At 36.5% G+C, this 21,446-nt stretch overlaps 1 protein-coding gene across 6 annotated transcripts in view; it reads right to left on the bottom strand.

Moving 5' to 3' along the window:
* Positions 1–21,446, bottom strand: part of GABPB1 (GA binding protein transcription factor subunit beta 1) — a 78,516-nt gene that overhangs the window by 2,068 nt on the left and 55,002 nt on the right. For 3 of the 6 annotated variants that reach the window (XM_060149731.1, XM_060149716.1, XM_060149739.1), the window contains exons 7-8: positions 6,704–6,889; positions 3,336–3,451 (exon numbers count right to left, since the gene is read on the bottom strand). In XM_060149731.1, coding sequence (XP_060005714.1) covers positions 3,336–3,451; positions 6,704–6,889 — 302 coding nt within the window. Of the gene's footprint in view, positions 1–3,316; positions 3,452–6,703; positions 6,890–21,446 lie in introns of all 6 variants that reach the window. The other 3 variants (XM_060149724.1, XM_060149750.1, XM_060149759.1) reach the window with 2 other exon arrangements.

Here is a 21,446-nt window from a genome sequence, read left to right on the forward strand (position 1 = left end):
TCCAATTACACAAAATGTACAAGTAGAAGAAATGCCTACGCCCTACCCTGCTATCCTTTTCTCCTTACTTCAGGCAAGATGCCAGCCTCACGTAAGCAACTGACACCAGTCCCTGGCAGTGAACTATGCAGGAATTTGGGCACCAGTGGAAGGGTGGGAGCTAGACCCCTACCTCTGGCAGGAGTACAGCCTGTGAGTAGAGCCATGCATAAGTGCTTTATACTTTTACATGTACTAAGAAATAAGATCCTTTGGCAGCCAAAGTTTTGAATATGGATAAAAACTTGCCTTGATTTCGTTGGAAATATTAGAAAAGATTAACTCTAAGGCATCTTCTAGTATTACCTATTTATTCACACTTAGAAACAGCAAGAGATTCACAATTATTTCAGGAGATGAAAGCAGTAAGGAAGATACCTTACACTTCAACTCCAAGACCAAGCAATATATTATGATTACATTAGGCAACAGAATAATAGAACAAAGAAAAACTTCGAGTTTGCTTTTTAAATTCCAAACAAGATTCTTGAATTCTGCTTCAGCTATTAACAATTATCTTTTAATAGTTTTATATGTAATTTTCTAATATTCAAATTTATTTTACTTTAGCTATTATAAAGCAAAAACAAATCATTAAAGTGATTTATCTTCTACCATACCACAATATAAATTTTAGAAGATAATAATAATACAACTAACAGTTACTGAGCATTTACTATATGCTCACCACTGTACTAGTCCTTCACATGCATTCTCATTTAAACCTTACAACACTCTGATAATGTAGGTGCTATTATTTTCCCCTTTTTACTGATGGGGAAGCCAAGCCTTGAAAGGCTAAATAACTTGACCAATCACACTCAGAAAATTATCATTCAAACCTAAATCTGCTTCCAGACTCATATTCTTAACCATTAAATGTTTTTTTTAAAAAAGAGAGAAACTAGGCAGGGTGTATGAGCTCTCTCCTTGTCCATTGAGCTGTCCATTTTCTAACTGCCATGGGTCAAATATGATCCTGTTTTTATAAAGTTTTCCTGAAATACAGCCATACCCACTCATTTCCAAATTGCCCGTGGCTGCTTTCCTACCACAACTGCAGAACTGAGCGGCAAAACACACATTGTAGGATGTGTATAGTGTTTAGCAGCATCCCCAGCCTCTATCCACTAAATGTCAGTGGCATGTCCCTCATTGTGACAACCCGAAATGTATCCAGACATTGCCAAATGTCCCCTGGGGTCAAAACTGCTCCAGGTGAGAAGCACTGCTTTAGAGAAACTTTTTGGGTTAATGGCTAAGCAATCACTTAGAAAGGAATATAAAATTATACCCCCAAGATAACTCTATTGGTCACCTCAGAAAATAAAATCAAAAGAACTCTTATGTACTATAAGGAAATGATTACCTGGTTTTAGAAAACATTGGAGGTCTCTCTTCATTCTGTATCCCCTGCCCACCTCTACCATCTCTTCTCACTGCATGCTTCAAAGTCTCTCTGTAATAGCTCTAACATCCTGCAACTTTGGCTTGAACATTTCCAGTGATGGAGAATAAGACTTCCATTACCAGAAAGCTCTAATTACTAAAATTAAGCTAAAACTAACTCGTGAAGTTCTTTATATCAAGCTAAAATTCCATCTCCCTGAAGTTCTAATCTCCTTGGTTCTAGTTAATTTATATACCTCAATTCATACTTTCCTGTTATTTGCAATTATTCTCCTTGGTCTCTGAAAGACTGTAAGAGTGGAATTAGGTTGATCTTTGATGAAAACAGAAATTCTCACTGGTTGTTAGGTAAATAAAAGTACAGCCTGCACATTCATTATTTTGAAAATGTTGAATTGACATAAATCTACTATACTTCAATTAAAAGAAATGTTGAATTGAGTCAGCTTATGTTCAATAAAAATTCAAGTAATTTAAAAATGTTTTATTAAATAGTTAAAGCAAAGTACATCACAAAATCTTTCTCACCTTATATGCCAGAAAACAAGATCAACTGATTTATCAGTAAAAGACATTAAAGATTTTAAAATAATAAGTATACTGATACCATTCAATGAAATAAATGGTTAGTTTATAAAAACTTCAGTGTACTGAATATCACTTTAAATTTTGAAGAAATGAAACAACTCACCCTCAATAATTAAAGTCACAAGTTTATCAAACATTCTGGTTAAACCATGAGTCAAATTCTTCGTAACTCAATAATATGTCCTTTGAGATTGTGGCCAAAGATGTACCAGTCTTACATGTAAACGAATTTGGGCAAGGATATTTTCTAATTGTCCTCAGTCAGAATTATGTTGCCTTTAGATGGCATTTTTTTAAATCCTCTCTTTTCTATGATAACAAAGAATTCCTAAATATTCAGCAACATTTATTATTCACACATATTAGATATTATGAATGTGTATATAATGAGTATGCTGACTTTTTCAACTCTCATAAAAACCCCAAAATACAGATATTGTTATCTTAAATTCCAATTTGGGAGAAAATAAACAGGAACTCAGAAAGGTAAGATAACTTGCCTCAAAGCTAATAGGGAGGGGCAAGAGGTGGGATTCAAATCCAGCTCATGTAATTTCAAGTCCAATATTCTTTCTTTACACTGCAGTTGCTCTTTCAAAGTTATTCAAGAATGATCTTATTTTCATTTGATATAAGTTAATATCAACTTTGGAAAACATAACTTTATTTACAGTCATGTGAGAAAAAAATCTGTGAGGTAATAACTATGGTTTGGTTACACTTACAAACTAGTTTACAATTACAAACTAGTTTGGCAGAGGGAAAAGAAGGTGAATCCTATCAACAGTCTAAATTTAATTTCCTTAAGGGACTTAATCGTGAAATAAACAGTTACCTATGGCTTTTTACAAAATAACTCAGCTGACAAACTTCAACATTCTTTAAGAGCATCTTCCAGCCCAAATAGGCATTCGCCTTTCACTTTCGAAAGAAAAAAATTTTTTTAGTCAATATATAGTGACATTCCCTTTAGTGACTTGGGAGAATGATGTATGTAAATTTAATAGAAAATAAAGGATGCAGTACAAGAACAAAAGACATTCCAATGTTACCATGATGACAGACTTTGTTACAAACAAATTCTTTACTCATTCATTCATTCATTCAATATTTATTTATTGAAGGCTTGCTATATGGATAAGGCCAAAAAATTAGACAAAAAAGTACTCATGCTATATCAAAACAATACTGTCAGTAATAAATATAAAAGACAAAAAAAAAAAAAAGAAAGAAAGAAAAGCAAATGGAATTTATTTTGGATGACTGCAGCAAAACACACCGGGTAAAAGACTCCTTACTTCTATTTCTGCAGACTCCACCCGGTTTTCAATTATTTCAATACATTGTCTCTTGGCTGGTGGTTCTTCACTTATAACAGTTTCTTCAGCAATGTCTGTTGCTGGTACTGTTAATACTAAAATGAAGAAATGTACACATTACTTCATTTACAGATAGGTTTAGAAGAATTAAAACTAGTCTTGAGATTGTTGATGCAACTCATCTAAAATAAATATATTCCAAAAACAATAATTTCAAAACACTGATTTGCTGTTTATGAGAAATGTCCATATTTGTCTTCAACTTCTTGTCTATTTACTGAAAACTACTTATTGTTTAAGGTACCTACTTATGTTTTTTAATTTTATAGATAATATATTCATTGGCTCAAAATCAAAATAATACTTAACAAGCATATTTTGAGAGGTCTGACTTCACCCTTGCTAAAACAGATACTTTTACTGGTTGCTTATACATTGTTCTTGTGTTCATTTATGTAAAACCAAACATGAATATACATTCTCCTTTTTCTCTCTCTTACACAAAAGGTAGCATACATACAAAACATACATTCAAACATACATAAGATAGATATATCGTTCTGTGTCTGCTTTTTTCACTCCATATATCTAGGGTATCTTTCACCAACACACAGAGAGCTTTCTTTCATTTAGCTGCATTATATTCCACTGTGAGGATACACCATTATGAACAATGTCTGTTTATAAACTTTGCTTGTTTTTCCACTGGGTTGTTAGACTGTCCCAATTTTTAGGATCTCTTTACATAAATGTAAATATACAGAGAGCAAGAGGCTGTCCTTGCTTTGCATAACCAGTGCGGGAACATAAACATGACTGTGCAAGCTAAAACTATGCAAAACAATCTTAATCATCAATGGGAAAAATTACAACTGTCCTACAGCCTTTAAGGTTGTCAAAACATTAAAAACTCTCCTACTGTCATTTATAAATGTAAATAAATGAAAAAATAGTAAAACTATTATTTATTTAGTACAATGTAATTAAAAACATTAGAAATATTGAGAATTAAAGTATTTCTTTTAACTCATACCATATTACATTACACTTATAAATTCACTCAAGAAGAACTGAGAATTATATCTGTTTCACTGGACTACCTACATAGTCTATATATTCATTTTCCAGTTATAATTTTTAAATTATGAAAGCTTTAAAAGTTTATTTTAATATTCAGTAGGGTCCTCTCATTGCTCTTCTTTTCTAGTTATCCTTATTCTTCTTCCCTCCTCCTCTATCAAAATAAACTTCAGAATCTGTTTGGCTAATTCCAGAAAAAGACCTATTGGTCTTTGTTATGGCTTGAATTGTGTCCCCCTCAAAATTCAAATGTTTTAAGTCCTAACCCCCAGTACCTCAAAATGTATTTGGAGATAGGGCCTTTAAAAAGGTTAAAAAGGTAAAATGAGATTTTGGTTTTATTTTTGGCTGCGTTGGGTCTTCGTTGCTGTGCACAGACTTTCTCTAGCTGTGGCGAGCGGGGGCAACTGTTTGTTGCAGTGCACAGGCTTCTCATTGTGGTGGCTTCTCCTGCCGTGGAGCATGGGCTCTAGGCACGCAGGCTTTGGTAGTTGTGGCTCGCGGGCTCTAGAGCACAGGCTCGGTAGCTTTGGTGCACTGGCTTAGTTGCTCCGTGGCATGTGGGATCTTCCCCGACCAGGGCTCGAACCCACGTCCCCTGCATTGGCAAGCAGATTCTTAACCACTGCGCCACCAGAGAAGTCCAAAATGAAGTCATTTAAGTGGGTCCTAATCCAATATGACTGGTGTCCTTATAAGAGGTTAGGTCACAGACAACACACACAGACTGAGGGCTGACTATATCAGGACACAGCAAGAAGGCAGCCATTTGCAAGCCAAGGAGAAAGGCCTCAGAAGAAACCAAACCTGCCAACACCTTGATCTTGGACTTCCACCTTCCAGCACTGTGAGAAGATAAACTTCTGTTAAGTCACCCAGTCTGTGGTAGTTTGTTATGGCAGCCCTAGCAAACTAATACAGTCTTTTTTTTCCTATCACATTACATTTATCAATTAACTCAGGAAGAATTGAGAGCTTTATAATAGTGAGTCATCCTATCTAAAAACATGAGTTTCTTTCCATTTGTTCATCAATGAGATTAGACTGTGTGTATAATGTCAGGTTTTGGAAACAATGTTATATCTGCTTAAAACAAATACTTTGAAAGTTTCTTCTTTTCTATATAATTAGAATTAGTTCTTTAAAGCTTTGTGAAAGTACCTGGGCTTGATCCAAATCTTGGACCACCAGCAGGAGATTTCTGCATAGCGGTGAGAAAAGCCTCCCAGGCTCCACAGGTCAAGGGTTTCCTCCTCCACTGCTATGGCAACAAAATCATTCCTTGAGACCTGGCCTCTCTGCAGGGCCATACCTCCACTATCACTCTAAACCAAACCTGGTTTAGGAGAACTTCTACCTCCAGCCCTTCCGTTCCCTAATTCCTTCACAGGCCATGAAGAGGCTTGGTCTCTGCAATCCTAGTCGTTTTCTAAAAGGTTATGTGTGCACATACTTTTTTTGGTGGGGGGTGGGGGAGTACAGAGTACTGGGTACTGGGATGCTTGTTCAGATAGGAACTTTCTGCACCTTCTCTTTCTGCTTCCTCCAGCTTTCAAGCTCTAGTCTATCTTAATCCTACTTGCAGCACTTCCTACTCAGATTGGGCCCTGTCTTACTGGAAGTGTATATTTATTGCTGATTTCTGAGCTCAACCCCTTTTCTTGATGCACGACTGGGGGTTTCCCTGAGGGTTCTACTGCCCTGGCTTAGATCTTAAGAAGTTTTTGGCAAGCACTTAAAATATGGAATTTTGTGGTTTTCTCAGTCTTTTAGGTTCACTAAACATGAAACTGGGGCTTATGTTTCATCTATCTTATTACTACTCTCTTATTACTCAAAAGGAAAAAATTGGGACAATTATCAACAAAGCTGCTAGAAGTTGTCACTATGTTCCTACCATAACTCCTAAGTCCAACTTCTTTTTAAGTAGCTTTTTTTCACATGGTGTTTTTAAAAGCCCGTATGATATCTGAATTGCATTAAATGGCCTAGGAAAGTATTGTCCAATACTGATTTTGAATTATTTATTTAAGCTCATTTTCCAACCAGAATACTTTGGGGCCAATTCCTCTTTGTACCTAGTATACAATCAGAGAAAGCAAACTAATTTTAACAGTAGCCTAAGCAAATAAAACTAGGCAATTAAGTCTGCTGCAAAAGGTTACAAAAACAAAATTTAAGGCAAAAATAAATGCTTTGAAAAACATGTCACAATTTCCTGAGGATTAAGAATAAATGCAAAGTTTATGTAAATGCCTTCTACCAACCTTGTTGTCCATCTGGCATGGTCACAATGATGGGCTGACCTATTCCACTGGTTGGAATGGAGTGCAAATTTCCAAGCTGAATTCCATCTGTAACTATTGTGATGACTTGTTGACCCCCTGAACTAACTACTTGCTGAATTGCACCATCCACAGATTCTGCAGTAACTACTTCCTCCGTAGCCACTACTGGAAAAAAAAATATATATGTAAACATCAGTGAACATATATAAAAGTATGAACAGAAGTTTATTTTTGCTCTGCTACCTTTGCTGTCCGTCCTTCTTTCTTACACAGAAAAGCTTTTACATGATTTTTAAATTCAGTCTCCATTGGTGTTGTAGATACCTACGTAAACAGTTGACTACAAGTTCCACAATTTACAATAAGTGAGTTCCAACTATCTATGCATGCACATGTTTAAATAAACTATCTTCATTTAGTTCTATGAGGTACGAAATTTAGAAGCTCTCCTAAGGTCACAGATATGACAAAGGTTATGCCAGCTTAATAAGATTCCACAATCCAAAAAATAAGATATTGTATGTGGTTATACTCCATTCAAATTTACATATATGAGTTGATATACATTTCCTATCCAACAAAACATGGAAGTTTGTATTCTTCAAGCAGAGAGAATAAACAGTATTCCCTTTTTGGATTGTGTGAGCAAGGGTTGCCTTCATAATAAGTGGCAAATAGATCTGGTACTGTAGGCTATGAAAAAATATATTAACATTTACATAAATAAAACTCAAAACTATGTTCTCAATGTTTTATGAAAGGTTCAGAGAGGATTCTGGCAGCTGAACACAGCACTCCAGGTCTTGCCTAGGTAAAGAAATTGCCAAAATCCCTTCCCACAAGCTACGCCCAACTACTGATCCCAAAAGACTACACATAGCAGCTTTACTCATAATAGTCAAAAACTTGAAACAAATCAGATATCTGTCAAAAGTAGAATGAATAAACTGGTAGATTCATGCACTGGAATACTACACAGCAATTAAAGTGACTCCTGATGTGATGCAACAGGAGATTACAAAATATCCCTGTGTTCTTATTGGAAATGTTTGACCTGAATCTAATTATTAAGAAACAAATGAATCTAGAATGTGAGTGATCCTGCAGACAACTGGCTTAAACTCTACAAAGATTTCAGTGTCATAAAGAACAAGTGAGGCAGTAAGACTGTCCTAGATTGGGGGAGACTAAAGAGACATAATAATCGAATATAGTGTGTGAACTTTGATTGGATCCTGGGTGAAAACAAATAGTTATAAAGGACATTTTGGGGATAATTGAGGAAACTTGAATATGGACCATATGCCAGATAATATTACTAAATTAATATTGTTTTTAAGAAACATAATAGAACTGTGAATACATAGGAAGCTGTCCTTGTTCTTGGTAGATACATGCTGAAGAATTTAAGGATGAAGTGTCATGATGTCTTTAGCCTACTTTCAGATAATATGGCAAAATAAAAGCATGTGTCTGTGTTTGTGTGTGAACATGCAGGTGTGGCAAGATGTTAACAGGTGGTGAATACAGGTGCAAGGTATAAAGTTCATTCTCCAATTTTTCTATGGGTTTTAATAACTATCAACATTAAAAAACATTTTAATATAACTAATTCTGAAAAAAGAAATGACAAAAAAAACTATTTCTAAATGATATGGTTTTTTGAAATGTGTTATTTGAGGCAACACTTTACCAAAAGTGTAATGAAATAAAATCATTCTCTCCTGAAGTCACGCTACCCTTCAGATACACAGTTACTCTGAAACACGCCAAGTTGCTACCAAATTCCAGCAGAATGTCATGGATATTAACGACCAAGGGATTTACTAAATACAGAGATGCTCTAATTAAACAAACTCCTTTTTTAATAAAAGGCAAGATAAGTACTAGGACCCTAGTTTTCAAGGATGAACTCATGGTAACAGGCCTGGCTGCAACCCTGTTACTGTGTTATTTGGGTAATCAAGGGTCACAATGCAAACCACAGATGATATTCAAAATGCAAAAACCTTTATGTTTTGAGTTCTCTCATTTTTGTTTGTCTTAAACCATAATTAGGCTTTATCACCAAGCACTTAAGAAAATTTCAGGAAGATAATTATTAAAATGAAATGTAGGGCATAAAACAGTAATGTATTCAATAGAACAACTACTGAGGTTTTCAAAGACATTAACTATTGCTTTGATCTTGTAAAAAATATCCATATGAAAAACAAATGTTCACTATGGTTGAATGTTAACTATAAGTAGCAAGTATTTTTGAAAACATAATCATATGTAAGAAATTTCTGAGACCACATATGATCAAGGCACAACTCAAGAACTTTCATCTTTGCACTATTTGCAATGACTGTCATTAAGATAAGAGAGTTCTTGCCTTTCATCTAAAAAGCTTTCTTTTTAAGTTGTGCTATGGTAAGGAATTTAAGAAAAAATTATAAGGAAACCAATTATGTAAGAAAACAAAGAACCCCCTCAGTAATCCTAAAAACAACCTAGCAGTGAAATGTTGAAACATGTAAGAATAAAACAGAAAGCCTAAAAACTTTAAAAAGAATGTTATTTAAAAAAATATACATAGACAGATATATCCAAATATAAAACCCCCGGATAAAAAAATAACTAATAAATATTCATTGGTCTAATTTAAAAGTCAAGTTATAATATACAAAGAGAGCCTAGATAATCTACAGCATCTCTGAAAATGTTTGAGACCTCTTGTTCAACATGACTTTTGAATTTTAATGCCATAAAAGTCAATTAAGACAAGGAAAAAACTGTCTTTGAGATGTTACTAGAAGATTGAAAATTCTATATGCATATAAATATTTCAATAAAATAGAAACTAGGCTTACTGAAGAAAAAAATAACATTTCAAAAGTAGGATTGCCTGCAATAGAACCTGACATTTTTTTTAAAAAGGCAAAAACAAAACAATCTTATGAAGCCCAGTAACATATACCTGAAAGCCAATTCACTTTTATTGATCTACTTTAGGAACAGACAAAAAAAAACAACAACATGCAAAGGGGACCTGACTCAAATTTCACTATTAGGAGAAAGGAGGGAAACAGCCACCAGATGCATTATACCTTTGGAAAAAACCACCTTATTAACAATTAGCTGAAGTTGCTCTAAAGACAAAAAGAAGGGTAGTCACAGATGTCCATTTAATGGGATTATATAGCTGGGCCACAAGAAAGAATAAGGCTAAGCAATGCAAAATCAATGTAAAACTGTAGGTTAGAGCCATAAAATGTTGTTTTATGAGCGTTTCATAAGGACTAAACTACACTGCAGATGTAAGGCCTACATCCAACCAATTTTAACTTCTGATTCTACAACTAAATAACTCTCAAATCTATTCACTTCTTATTATCCCTTTGCCAAATCCTAATCCACGCTACCATTATTTCTTCCCCAGGTGACTGCATTAGACTCCTAACTAAACTCCCTTCCAGAGCCCACCAAAGAAATCATTTTAAAAGTCCTATATAATCTTACCTTCAATTACTGTGAGTTACTCTCCCACTTGCTGAGCTCAGCCACGCTGGTCTCTGAGTCCTCTGAAAGGACAAGCTTTCCTGCCTCAAAAGCTTCACATGTGTCCTCCTTCCTAAAATGTTCTTCCCCCAAGTTTTGCTCCACTAATTCCTACTTAGTCTTTAGTTTAAATGTCTCTTCCTCTAGAAAGACTCACCAACTTGGTCAAAATCCTGTATTCTTTATATATACCACGAATCACAAGTATTTATCTGAGTGAATAACTTTAATATCTCATTCTACTGAAAGACTATGTGTTCCACAAAGGTTGGGACTGTATATGATTGTTTACCAGAACATAAGAGATATTCAACAAAAATCTGTTCAATGAATGAATAAATATTTTTCTAATTGTAAATGAACAGCTATTTGTAAACCAATATATGGAAAACTTAGCTCAAGAACAGTTTTGAGTTATTCCTTTAACATAAGCATGATATATCCCTCCATGAATTTTTATTATTTGTACATTTTAATTTTGTTCTAAAGAAAGAAGTGAGAGTAAGGGTGAGAGCTTCCTGGAATTTTGATTTTCCATATAGGAAACACCTGTAACAGACTGGTGTGCAAGCTTTGGTAGAAAAATAGGACAACATGATTGCCTCTGTTTATTAATAGTGTACCACCAAGGGGTGGTTTTCTTATGAGGAAAAAGGCAGCTGCAATCCCCAAAAGAAAATATTTACTTTTTTGTATCTTCATTTTGGAATACATTCCAAAATGGAATAACTTGAAATGAGTTCTTATCTATCTAAATCCTTAAATCCCATTCATTCTTTAGGGTACAACTCAACCTCACCCCACTCCCCTAACACCATACCCCAACTCCAGCTAAAAGTAATCTCTGTCCTCTGAAGAACTATAGTGCCGACCGGCACTCACCAGCCCGAGAGGCTTGTTTGCTCACAGGCCGGGGCGGCGGGACTGGGAGTTGAGCCTCGGGCTTCGGTCGGAGCGCAGGGAGAGGACTGGGGTTGGCGGCATGAACACAGCCTGCAGGGGGTCAGTGCGCCACGGCTAGCCAGGAGGGAGTCCGGGGAAAAGTCTGGACCTGCCGAAGAGGCAAGAGACATTTTCTTCCCTCTTTGTTTCCTGGTGCGCCAGGAGAGGGGATTAAGAGCGCTGCTTAAAGGAGCTCCAGAGACAGGCGCGAGCCGCGGCTAAAAGCGTGGATCCCAGAGACGGGCATGAGACGCTAAGGCTGCTGCTGCTACCGCCACCAAGAAGCCTGTGTGCGAGCACAGGTCACTATCCACAACCCCCTTCCGGGGAGCCTGTGCAGCCCGCCACTGCCGGGGTCCCGGGAACCAGGGACAACTACCCCGGGAGAACGCACGGCGCGCCTCAGGCTGGTGCAACTTCATGCCGGCCTCTGCCGCCGCAGGCTCGCCCCGCACTCCGTGACCCTCCCTCCCCCCGGCCTGAGTGAGCCAGAGCCCCTGAATCAGCGGCTCCTTTAACCCTGTCCTGGCTGAGAGAAGAACAGAGGCCCTCCGGCGACCTACACGCAGAGGTGGGGCCAAATCCAAAGCTGAGCCCCTGGGAGCTGTGAGAACAAAGAAGAGAAAGGGAACCTCTCTCCCAGCAGCCTCAGAAGCAGCGGATTAAAGCTCCCCAATCAACTTGATGTACCCTGCATCTGTGGAATACATGAATAGACAACGAATCATCCCAAATTGAGGAGGTGGACTTTGAGAGCAAGATTTATGATTTTTTCCCCTTTTCCTCTTTTTGTGAGTGTGTATGTGTATGCTTCTGTGTGAGATTTTGTCTGTATAGCTTTGCTTCCACCATTTGTCCTAGGGTTCTATAAGTCTGTTTTTTTTTGTTTTCAATTTTTTTCTTTTTCTCTTAACAATTATTTTTTACTTTAATAACTTTATATTTTATCTTACTTTATTTTATTGTACTTTATCTTCTTTCTTTTTTTCCTTCCTTCCTCCCTCCCTCCCTCCTTCGCTCCCTCCTTTCTTTCTACTTCTACTAATTCTTTCTTTCTACTTTTTCTCCCTTTTATTCTGAGCCGTGTGGTTGAAAGGCTCTTGCTGCTGCAGCCAGGAGTCAGTGCTGTGCCTCTGAGGTGGGAGAGCCAACTTCAGGACACTGGTCCACAAGAGACCTCCCAGCTCCACATAATATCAAACGGCGAAAATCTCCCAGAGATCTCCATCTCAACACCAGCACCCAGCTTCACTCAACGACCAGCAAGCTACAGTGCTGGACATCCTATGCCAAACAACTAGCAAGACAGGAACACAACCCCACCCATTAGCACAGAGGCTGCCTAAAATCATAATAAGTCCACAGACACCCCCAAAACACACCACCAGACGTAGACCTGCCCACCAGAAAGACAAGATCCAGCCTCATCCACCAGAACACAGGCACTGGTCCCCTCCACCAGGAAGCCTACAAAACCCACTGAACCAACCTTAGCCACTGGGGACAGACACCAAAAACAACGGGAACTACGAAGCTGCAGCCTGCAAAAAGGAGACCCCAAACACAGTAAGATAAGCAAAATGAGAAGACAGAAAAACACACCGCAGATGAAGGAGCAAGATAAAAACCCACCAGACCTAACAAATGAAGAGGAAATAGGCAGTCTACCTGAAAAAGCATTAGAATAATGATAGTAAAGATGATCCAAAATCTTGGAAGTAGAATAGACAAAATGCAAGAAACATTTAACAAGGACCTAGAAGAACTAAAGATGAAACAAACAGCAATGAACACCACAATAAATGAAATGAAAAATACTCTAGATGGGATCAATAGCAGAAGAACGGATAAGTGACCTGGAAGATAAAATAGTGGAAATAACTACTGCAGAGCAGAATAAAGAAAAAAGAATGAAAAGAACTGAGGACAGTCTCAGCAACCTCTGGGACAACATTAAACGCACCAACATTCGAATTATAGCGGTTCCAGAAGAAGAAGAGAAAAAGAAAGGGACTGAGAAAATATTTGAAGAGATTATAGTTGAAAACTTCCCAAACATGGGAAAGGAAATAGTTAATCAAGTCCAGGAAGCACAGAGAGTCCCATACAGGATAAATCCAAGGAGAAATATGCCAAGACACATATTAATCAAACTGTCAAAAATTAAATACAAAGAAAGCATATTAAAAGCAGCAAGGGAAAAACAACAAATAACACACAAGGGAATCCCCATAAGGTTAACAGCTGATCTTTCAGCAGAAACCCTGCAAGCAAGAAGGCAGTGGCAAGACATATTTAAAGTGATGAAGGAGAAAAACCTGCAACCAAGATTACTCTCCCCAGCAAGGATCTCATTCAGATTTGATGGAGAAATTAAAACCTTTACAGACAAGAAAAAGCTGAGAGAGTTCAGCACCACCAAACCAGCTTTACAACAAATACTAGAGGAACTTCTCTAGGCAAGAAACACAAGAGAAGGAAAAGACCTACAATAACGAACCCAAAACAATTTAGAAAATGGGAATAGGAACATACATATCGATAATTACCTTAAATGTAAATGGACTAAATGCTCCCACCAAAAGACACAGATTGGCTGAATGGATACAAATACAAGACCCATATATATGCTGTCTACAAGAGACCCACTTCAGACCTAGAGACACATACAGACTGAAAGTAAGGGGATGGAAAAAGATATTCCATGCAAATGGAAACCAAAAGAAAGCTGGAGTAGCAATTCTCATATCAGACAAAATAGACTTTAAAATAAAGGCTATTAGAAGAGATAAAGAAGGACACTACATAATGATCAAGGGATCGATCCAAGAAGAAGATATAGCAATTGTAAATATTTATGCACCCAACATAGGAGCACCTCAATACATAAGGCAAATACTAACAGCCATAAAAGGGGAAATCGACAGTAACACATTCATAGTAGGGTACTTTAATACCCCACTTTCACCAATGGACAGATCATCCAAAATAAAAATAAATAAGGAAACACAAGCTTTAAATGATACATTAAACAAGATGGGCTTAATTGATATTTATATGGCAACCATCGAAAAACAACAGAATACACTTTCTTCTCAAGTGCTCATGGAACATTCTCCAGGATAGATCATATCTTGGGTCACAAATCAAGCCTTGGTAAATTTAAGAAAATTGTATCAAGTATCTTTTCCGACCACAATGCTATGAGACTAGATATCAATTACAGGAAAAGATCTGTAAAAAATACAAACACATGGAGGCTAAACAATATACTACTTAATAACGAAGTGATCACTGAAGAAATCAAAGAGGAAATTTAAAAATACCTAGAAACAAATGACAATGGAGATACGACGACCCAAAATCTATCGGATGCAGCAAAAGCAGTTCTAAGAGGGAACTTTATAGCAATACAAGCCCACCTTAAGAAACAGGAAACATCTCAAATAAACAACCTAACCTTGCACCTAAAGCAATCAGAGAAGGAAGAAGAAAAAAACCCAAAGTTAGCAGAAGCAAAGAAATCATAAAGTTTAGATCAGATATAAATGAAAAAGAAAGGAAGAAAATGATAGCAAAGATCAATAAAACTAGAAGCTGGTTCTTTGAGAAGATAAACAAAATTGATAAACCATTAGCCAGACTCATCAAGAGAAAAAGGGAGAAGACTCAAATCAATAGAATTAGAAATGAAAAAAGGAGAAGTAACAACTGACACTGCAGAAATACAAAAGATCATGAGAGATTATTACAAGCAACTCTATGCCAATAAAATGGACAGTCTGGAAGAAATGGACAAATTCTTAGAAATGCACCACCTGCCAAGACTGAATCAGGAAGAAATAGAAAATATGAGCAGACCAATCACAAGCACTGAAATTGAAACTGTGATTAAAAATCTTCCAACAAACAAAAGCCCAGGACCAGATGGCTTCACAGGCGAATTCTATCAAACATTTAGAGAAGAGCTAACACCTATCCTTCTCAAACTCTTCCAAAACATAGCAGAGGGAGGAACACTTCCAAACTCATTCAACGAGGCCACCATCACACTGATACCAAAACCAAACAAGGATGTCACAAAGAAAGAAAACTACAGGCCAATATCACTGATGAACATAGATGCAAAAATCCTCAACAAAATACTAGCAAACAGAATCCAACAGCACATTAAAAGGATCATACACCATGATCAAGTGGGGTTTATTCCAGGAATGCAAGGATTCTTTAATATATGCAAATCAATGAACGTGACACAGCATATTAACAAACTGAAGGAGAAAAACCATATGATCATCTCAATAGATGCAGAGAAAGCTTTTGACCAAATTCAACACCCATTTATGATAAAAACCCTGCAGAAAGTAGGCATAGAGGGAACTTTCCTCAACATAATAAAGGCCATATGACAAACACACAGCCAACATCATCCTCAATGGTGAAAATCTGAAAGCATTTCCACTAAGATCAGGAACAAGACAAGGTTGCCCACTCTCACCGCTATTACTCAACATACTTTTGGAAGTTTTAGCCACAGCAATCAGAGAAGAAAAGGAAATAAAAGGAATCCAAATCGGAAAGGAAGAAGTAAAGCTGTCACTGTTTGCAGATGACATGATACTATACATAGAGAATCCTACAGATGCCACTAGAAAACTAGAGCTAATCAATGAATTTGGTAAAGTAGCAGGATACAAAATTAATGCACAGAAATCTCTGGCATGCCTATACACTACTGATGAAAAATCTGAAAGTGAAATCAAGAAAACACTCCCATTTACCACTGCAACAAAAAGAATAAAATATCTAGGAATAAACCTACCTAAGGAGACAAAAGACCTGTATGCAGAAAATTATAAGACACTGATGAAAGAAACTAAAGATGATACATATAGATGGAGAGATATACCATGTTCTTGGATTGGAAGAATCAACATTGTGAAAATGACTCTACTACCCAAAGCAATCTACAGATTCAATGCAATCCCTATCAAACTACCACTGGCATTTTTCACAGAACTGGAAGAAAAAATTTCACAATTCGTATGGAAACACAAAAGACCCTGAATAGCCAAAGCAACCTTGAGAACGATAAACGGAGCTGGAGGCATCAGGCTCCCTGACTTCAGACTATACTACAAAGCTACAGTAATCAAGACAGTATGGTACTGGCACAAAAACAGAAAGATAGATCAATGGAACAGGATAGAAAGCACAGAGATAAACCCACACACATATGGTCACCTCATCTTTCATAAAGGAGGCAGGAATGTACAGTGGAGAAAGGACAGCCTTTTCAATAAGTGGGGCTGGGAAAACTGGATAGGTACATGTAAAAGTATGAGATTAGATCACTCCCTAACACCATACACAAAAACAAGCTCAAAATGGATTAAAGACCTAAATGTAAGGCCAGAAACTATCAAACTCTTAGAGGAAAACATAGGCAGAACACTCTTTGAAATAAATCACAGCAAGATTCTTTTTGACCCACCTCCTAGAGAAATGGAAATAAAAACAAAAATAAACAAATGGGACCTAATAAAACTTCAAAGCTTTTGCACAGCAAAGGAAACCATAATCAAGACCAAAAGACAACCCTCAGAATGGGAGAAAATATTTGCAAATGAAGCAACCGACAAAGGATTAATCTCCAAAATTTACAAGCAGCTCATGCAGCTCAATAAGAAAAAAACAAACAACCTAATCCAAAAATGGGCAGAAGACCTACATAGACATTTCTCCAAAGAAGATATACAGACTGCCAACAAACACATGAAAGAATGCTCAACATCACTAATCATTAGAGAAATGCAAATCAAAACTACAATGAGATATCATCTCACACCGGTCAGAATGGCCATCATCAAAAAATCTAGAAACAATAAATGCTGGAGAAGGTGTGGAGAAAAGGGAACCCTCTTGCACTGTTGGTGGGAATGTAAATTGATACAACCACTGTGAAGAACAGTATGGAGGTTCCTTATAAACTACAAATAGAACTACCATACGACCCAGCAATCCCACTACTGGGCATATACCCTGAGAAAACCATAATTCAAAAAGAGTCATGTACCAAAATGTTCATTGCAGCTCTATTTACAATAGCCCGGAGATGGAAACAACCTAAGTGTCCATCATCGGATGAATGGATAAAGAAGATGTGGCACATATATACAATGGACTATTACTCAGCCAGCCATAAAAAGAAACAAAATTGAGCTATTTGTAATGAGGTGGATATACCTAGAGTCTGTCATACACAGTGAAGTAAGTCAGAAAGAAAAAGACAAATACCGTATGCTAACACATATATATGGAATTTAAGAAAAAAAAATGTCATGAAGAACCTAGGGGTAAGACAGGAATAAAGACACAGACCTACTGGAGAACGGACTTGAGGATATGGGGAGGGGGAAGGGTGAGCTGTGACAAAGCGAGAGAGAGGCATGGACATATATACACTACCAAACGTAAGGTAGATAGCTAGTGGGAAGCAGCCGCACAGCACAGGGATATCAGCTCGGTGCTTTGTGACTGCCTGGAGGGGTGGGATAGGGAGGGTGGGAGGGAGGGAGACGGAAGAGGGAAGAGTAATGGGAACATATGTATATGTATAACTGATTCACTTTGTTATAAAGCAGAAACTAACACATCATTGTAAAGCAATTATACTCCAATAAAGATGTAAAAATAAATTAATTAATTAAATAAAATTTAAAAAAGAAAGCCATTCCTCTCTCCCACATCTTTTCCTTAGTAGAGATTCACCTATGCACCCCATAAACAGTTGAATAAATATTAAATTACACATAAAAATGAAATAAATAAGAAATATATATTATTCAAGCAAATCTTTGCTGTAGTACACTCACAATCTTTAGATATTTACTATACAGTCTATTAGTAGTAAGAAATAGAACTTTTAAAATTTGGGTCAAATTCTTAAATTTTGGTGTGCCATAGGATCACTTTTGAGAGCATGTTAAAAATGTGGATGTCACGGTCCCACCCTAAAGTTACTGAATCAGAATCCACTGGGGTAGAATTGGGGCAAATGATTGTTGAGAAGGTGATTCTGATTCACACAAAATTTAAGAATGCTGCTCTGTTGATATTATCATATTAATTCAAACTAACTGAGAGGAGTTCAAATTAGTAGAAAACTTGAATCACAGAATATTTAAAGTAACACAGCCTTCTAATCATTGGGTACATAAATTAACAAGATAATTTCCAACTATTTCCAAGCAAAAATTCTACTAGTTTGTTTGAAGAACCTAGGGGCAGGACAGGAATAAAGATGCAGACATAGAGAATGGACTTGAGGACATGGGGAGGGGGAAGGGTAAACTGGGACAAAGTGAGAGAGTGGCATGGACTTATATACACTACCAAATGTAAAATAGATAGCTAGTGGGAAGCAGTTGCATAGCACAGGGAGATCAGCTCCGTGCTTTGTGACCACCTACAGGGGTGGGATAGGGAGGGTAGGATAGGGAGGGTGGGAGGGAGGGAGACGCAAGAGGGAAGAGATATGGGAACATATGTATATGTATAATTGATTCACTTTGTTATAAAGCAGAAACTAACACACCACTGTAAAGCAATTATATTCCAATAAAGATGTTAAAAAATAATAATAATGTAAAAGAGGACAATTATTATATTAATGTTAGAGATGCCTGATACTTCTGAATTATTCCACTCCAAAATTATGAAGGATGTTTTAAACAAGTATCTTGAAAACTGTGTCTGCATACTTTTAAAGGCTGTAAATTTTTTCACTGATTTGTTTCAAAATGAGTAAGGTAATTTCATGTATCAAAAGACAGTTGTATTCTCCCTTTAAAAGAAATTAAAAATAAATAACTTAGTATTTTGATTTATGTATCACTTTCTTATGAGTTTGCTGTGTGAGTAGTCCTTTATATTAACCCAGGATATATTAATAAAATATTTCTGAAACCTCAGAGCTGAAAACTAAACCTCAGTCAATGATTAGTGATAATATCTTAATTCAGATGACTATTGCGAGATGAGATAATACACGTAAAGCACTTAGCATAATAACAAGCTTATAGCAAGAACCCTATACATATTAATCATTATTTTTCTATAATTCATCATGCCAAGTTAAATTTATGACTTACATCAAGTGTTTCATCATGTTTTTCTGGCCTGGCCTGGACCTAGATAGACCTAATGATTATTTAATATAATTATGCACATTAGCATAGGCCTGTGGGCTCAGGAACTGAAATAAAAACTCCCAAAAAACCAATTTAATAAAAATGAACATTAGCAACAAACTCTTCAGGGTATACTGAGATTTATCAATTTTTTTTTGTACTTCTATCAGACAAAGAATCATGAAAATTATGCATGGAGATTAAAAATTTAACAAGTTAAATGCTTGGAAAAATAAAGGTTTATGAGAAAAGAATAAAGCTGGAAATATTTACATAAAAAATGCTAGTAAGGAAGCAATTCAATCATCAAACAGTGACAATCTGAAGTTATATTTGCTTGTAACATCAAGAAGACATTTCGTTTCACAATGAAAGCATTATACTAGACTGATTTCCTTTATGATGTTCCCATTGGACTAACATTAAGATTTGTTTTATATGTCAAAGATAGTCCTAATGTAAACATGAAAGAACTATTTAAAGCCATAGTTCAAACGAAACAGCATGGTATTCTAGACTATCATGAGTACCTCCCCTCTATATATAGGACCATGTCAGCCAGCTAGCTTCCATTTCAAATGCAGTCCATTTGCTGCTACACTGGCTATTTATTATCAGAAGATGTATTTACTGTACTACTTAGCCTGTAAAAGAAAAGAATAAGAGCAGTACCAGTTAGTGTACTGATGGTTCTTATATATTTTTTTCAATCATTTAAAAAGGGCAAACAGGAGAACATTTATTTCAAAAGACTGCTCCAAAAGATACACCTCAGAAGTAAAACTAGGAATAGCGATGCTTTTGTTTCATACAAGACAAAGTGATGATTACACAAATATTTATTCCTATCACAAACCAAATTATAAACATTCTAGAAGAGACTCGGCCACTGATCACCTGAAGAAACTGCGTAGAGGAAACAGTATATTTAGTGGTCACAGACACACAACTTGGGAATCAGTCAGACCTTGAGCACAAACTTCCTTTCACCACTTAATAGCCATGCTACATTAGACAAAACTATTTAACCTCCGCAAACCTCAATTTCATCATATATAAAATGGGAGTACTACTTCATTTCCCAGATCCTGAGATGTCCTTGAAAAAACATATAAACATTTCTAAATCAGGATGAGTCTGTCAAATAATGTTAAAAGAAACTGGACGGCCAAGAGGCAGAGAAATAACTTGACTGAGCATGTGCAAACTGACATGCGAGAAGATATTTCTTTATGTGATTACACACCTCAGCTGAGTTGTTTATACTGGTGGCAATGTACTCACCTGAATTTTAACTTAATTCAAGCTCTTAAAATACCTTCAGAAAGATTTCACTATGATGTAGTATTGAAATAAAAAAATTGTTGTGCTCACAGAAGACCGTAAGTCACATGCAATAAAAGTCAGCTAAAACTGTCAATTCTCTCACACTAGACCACACATAACATTTTCAAAGGTAGAAGTTAGAGAAGTTGGTATGACCAATTTGTGGAGTCAAACATCTAAATGTAAAAACTTCGAGCTGACTTTGAAGAAAAGATTAATTTTCAGAGATATGTACTTTAATAAAGGCAAAAATTTTACAAGTTTAATCAAATAGAAATCCACCAATGAAATTAATTTTCTTTGATATACTTATGCAATTACAAAGCAGCATGTCAATAGGATGATACACGTAGCTGTTAATGGCCAAAAGTGATTCAGAAAAATCTTAAGACTCCCAAATATAAAGGTTTAGATTCAAACATTGATTACAATGCTAAAGAAGCTGGAGAATGAATAAATGTTTACTATTACTAGTTGAGGGGCATAGGGGGAGAGAGGGGGGAGGGAGGGGGGAGGGGGGAGACGGAGGGAGAGAGGGAGAGAGAGAGGGGGAGAAAGGCGAGAGATAAGTAACCACCCCCCCACCACCAAAAAATACATCATCCAATCATCACCTTGAAGAGTCAAATCCAGTAATATCTACCTTCGATCTTTTTGGTGAGGATTAAATGAGACGTGTAAAACATCAGCCACAGTGCATAGCACACACAGTAAACATG

The sequence above is a fragment of the Lagenorhynchus albirostris genome, chromosome 1 (assembly GCF_949774975.1).
Source record: "Lagenorhynchus albirostris chromosome 1, mLagAlb1.1, whole genome shotgun sequence".
Lineage (NCBI taxonomy): Eukaryota > Metazoa > Chordata > Mammalia > Artiodactyla > Delphinidae > Lagenorhynchus > Lagenorhynchus albirostris.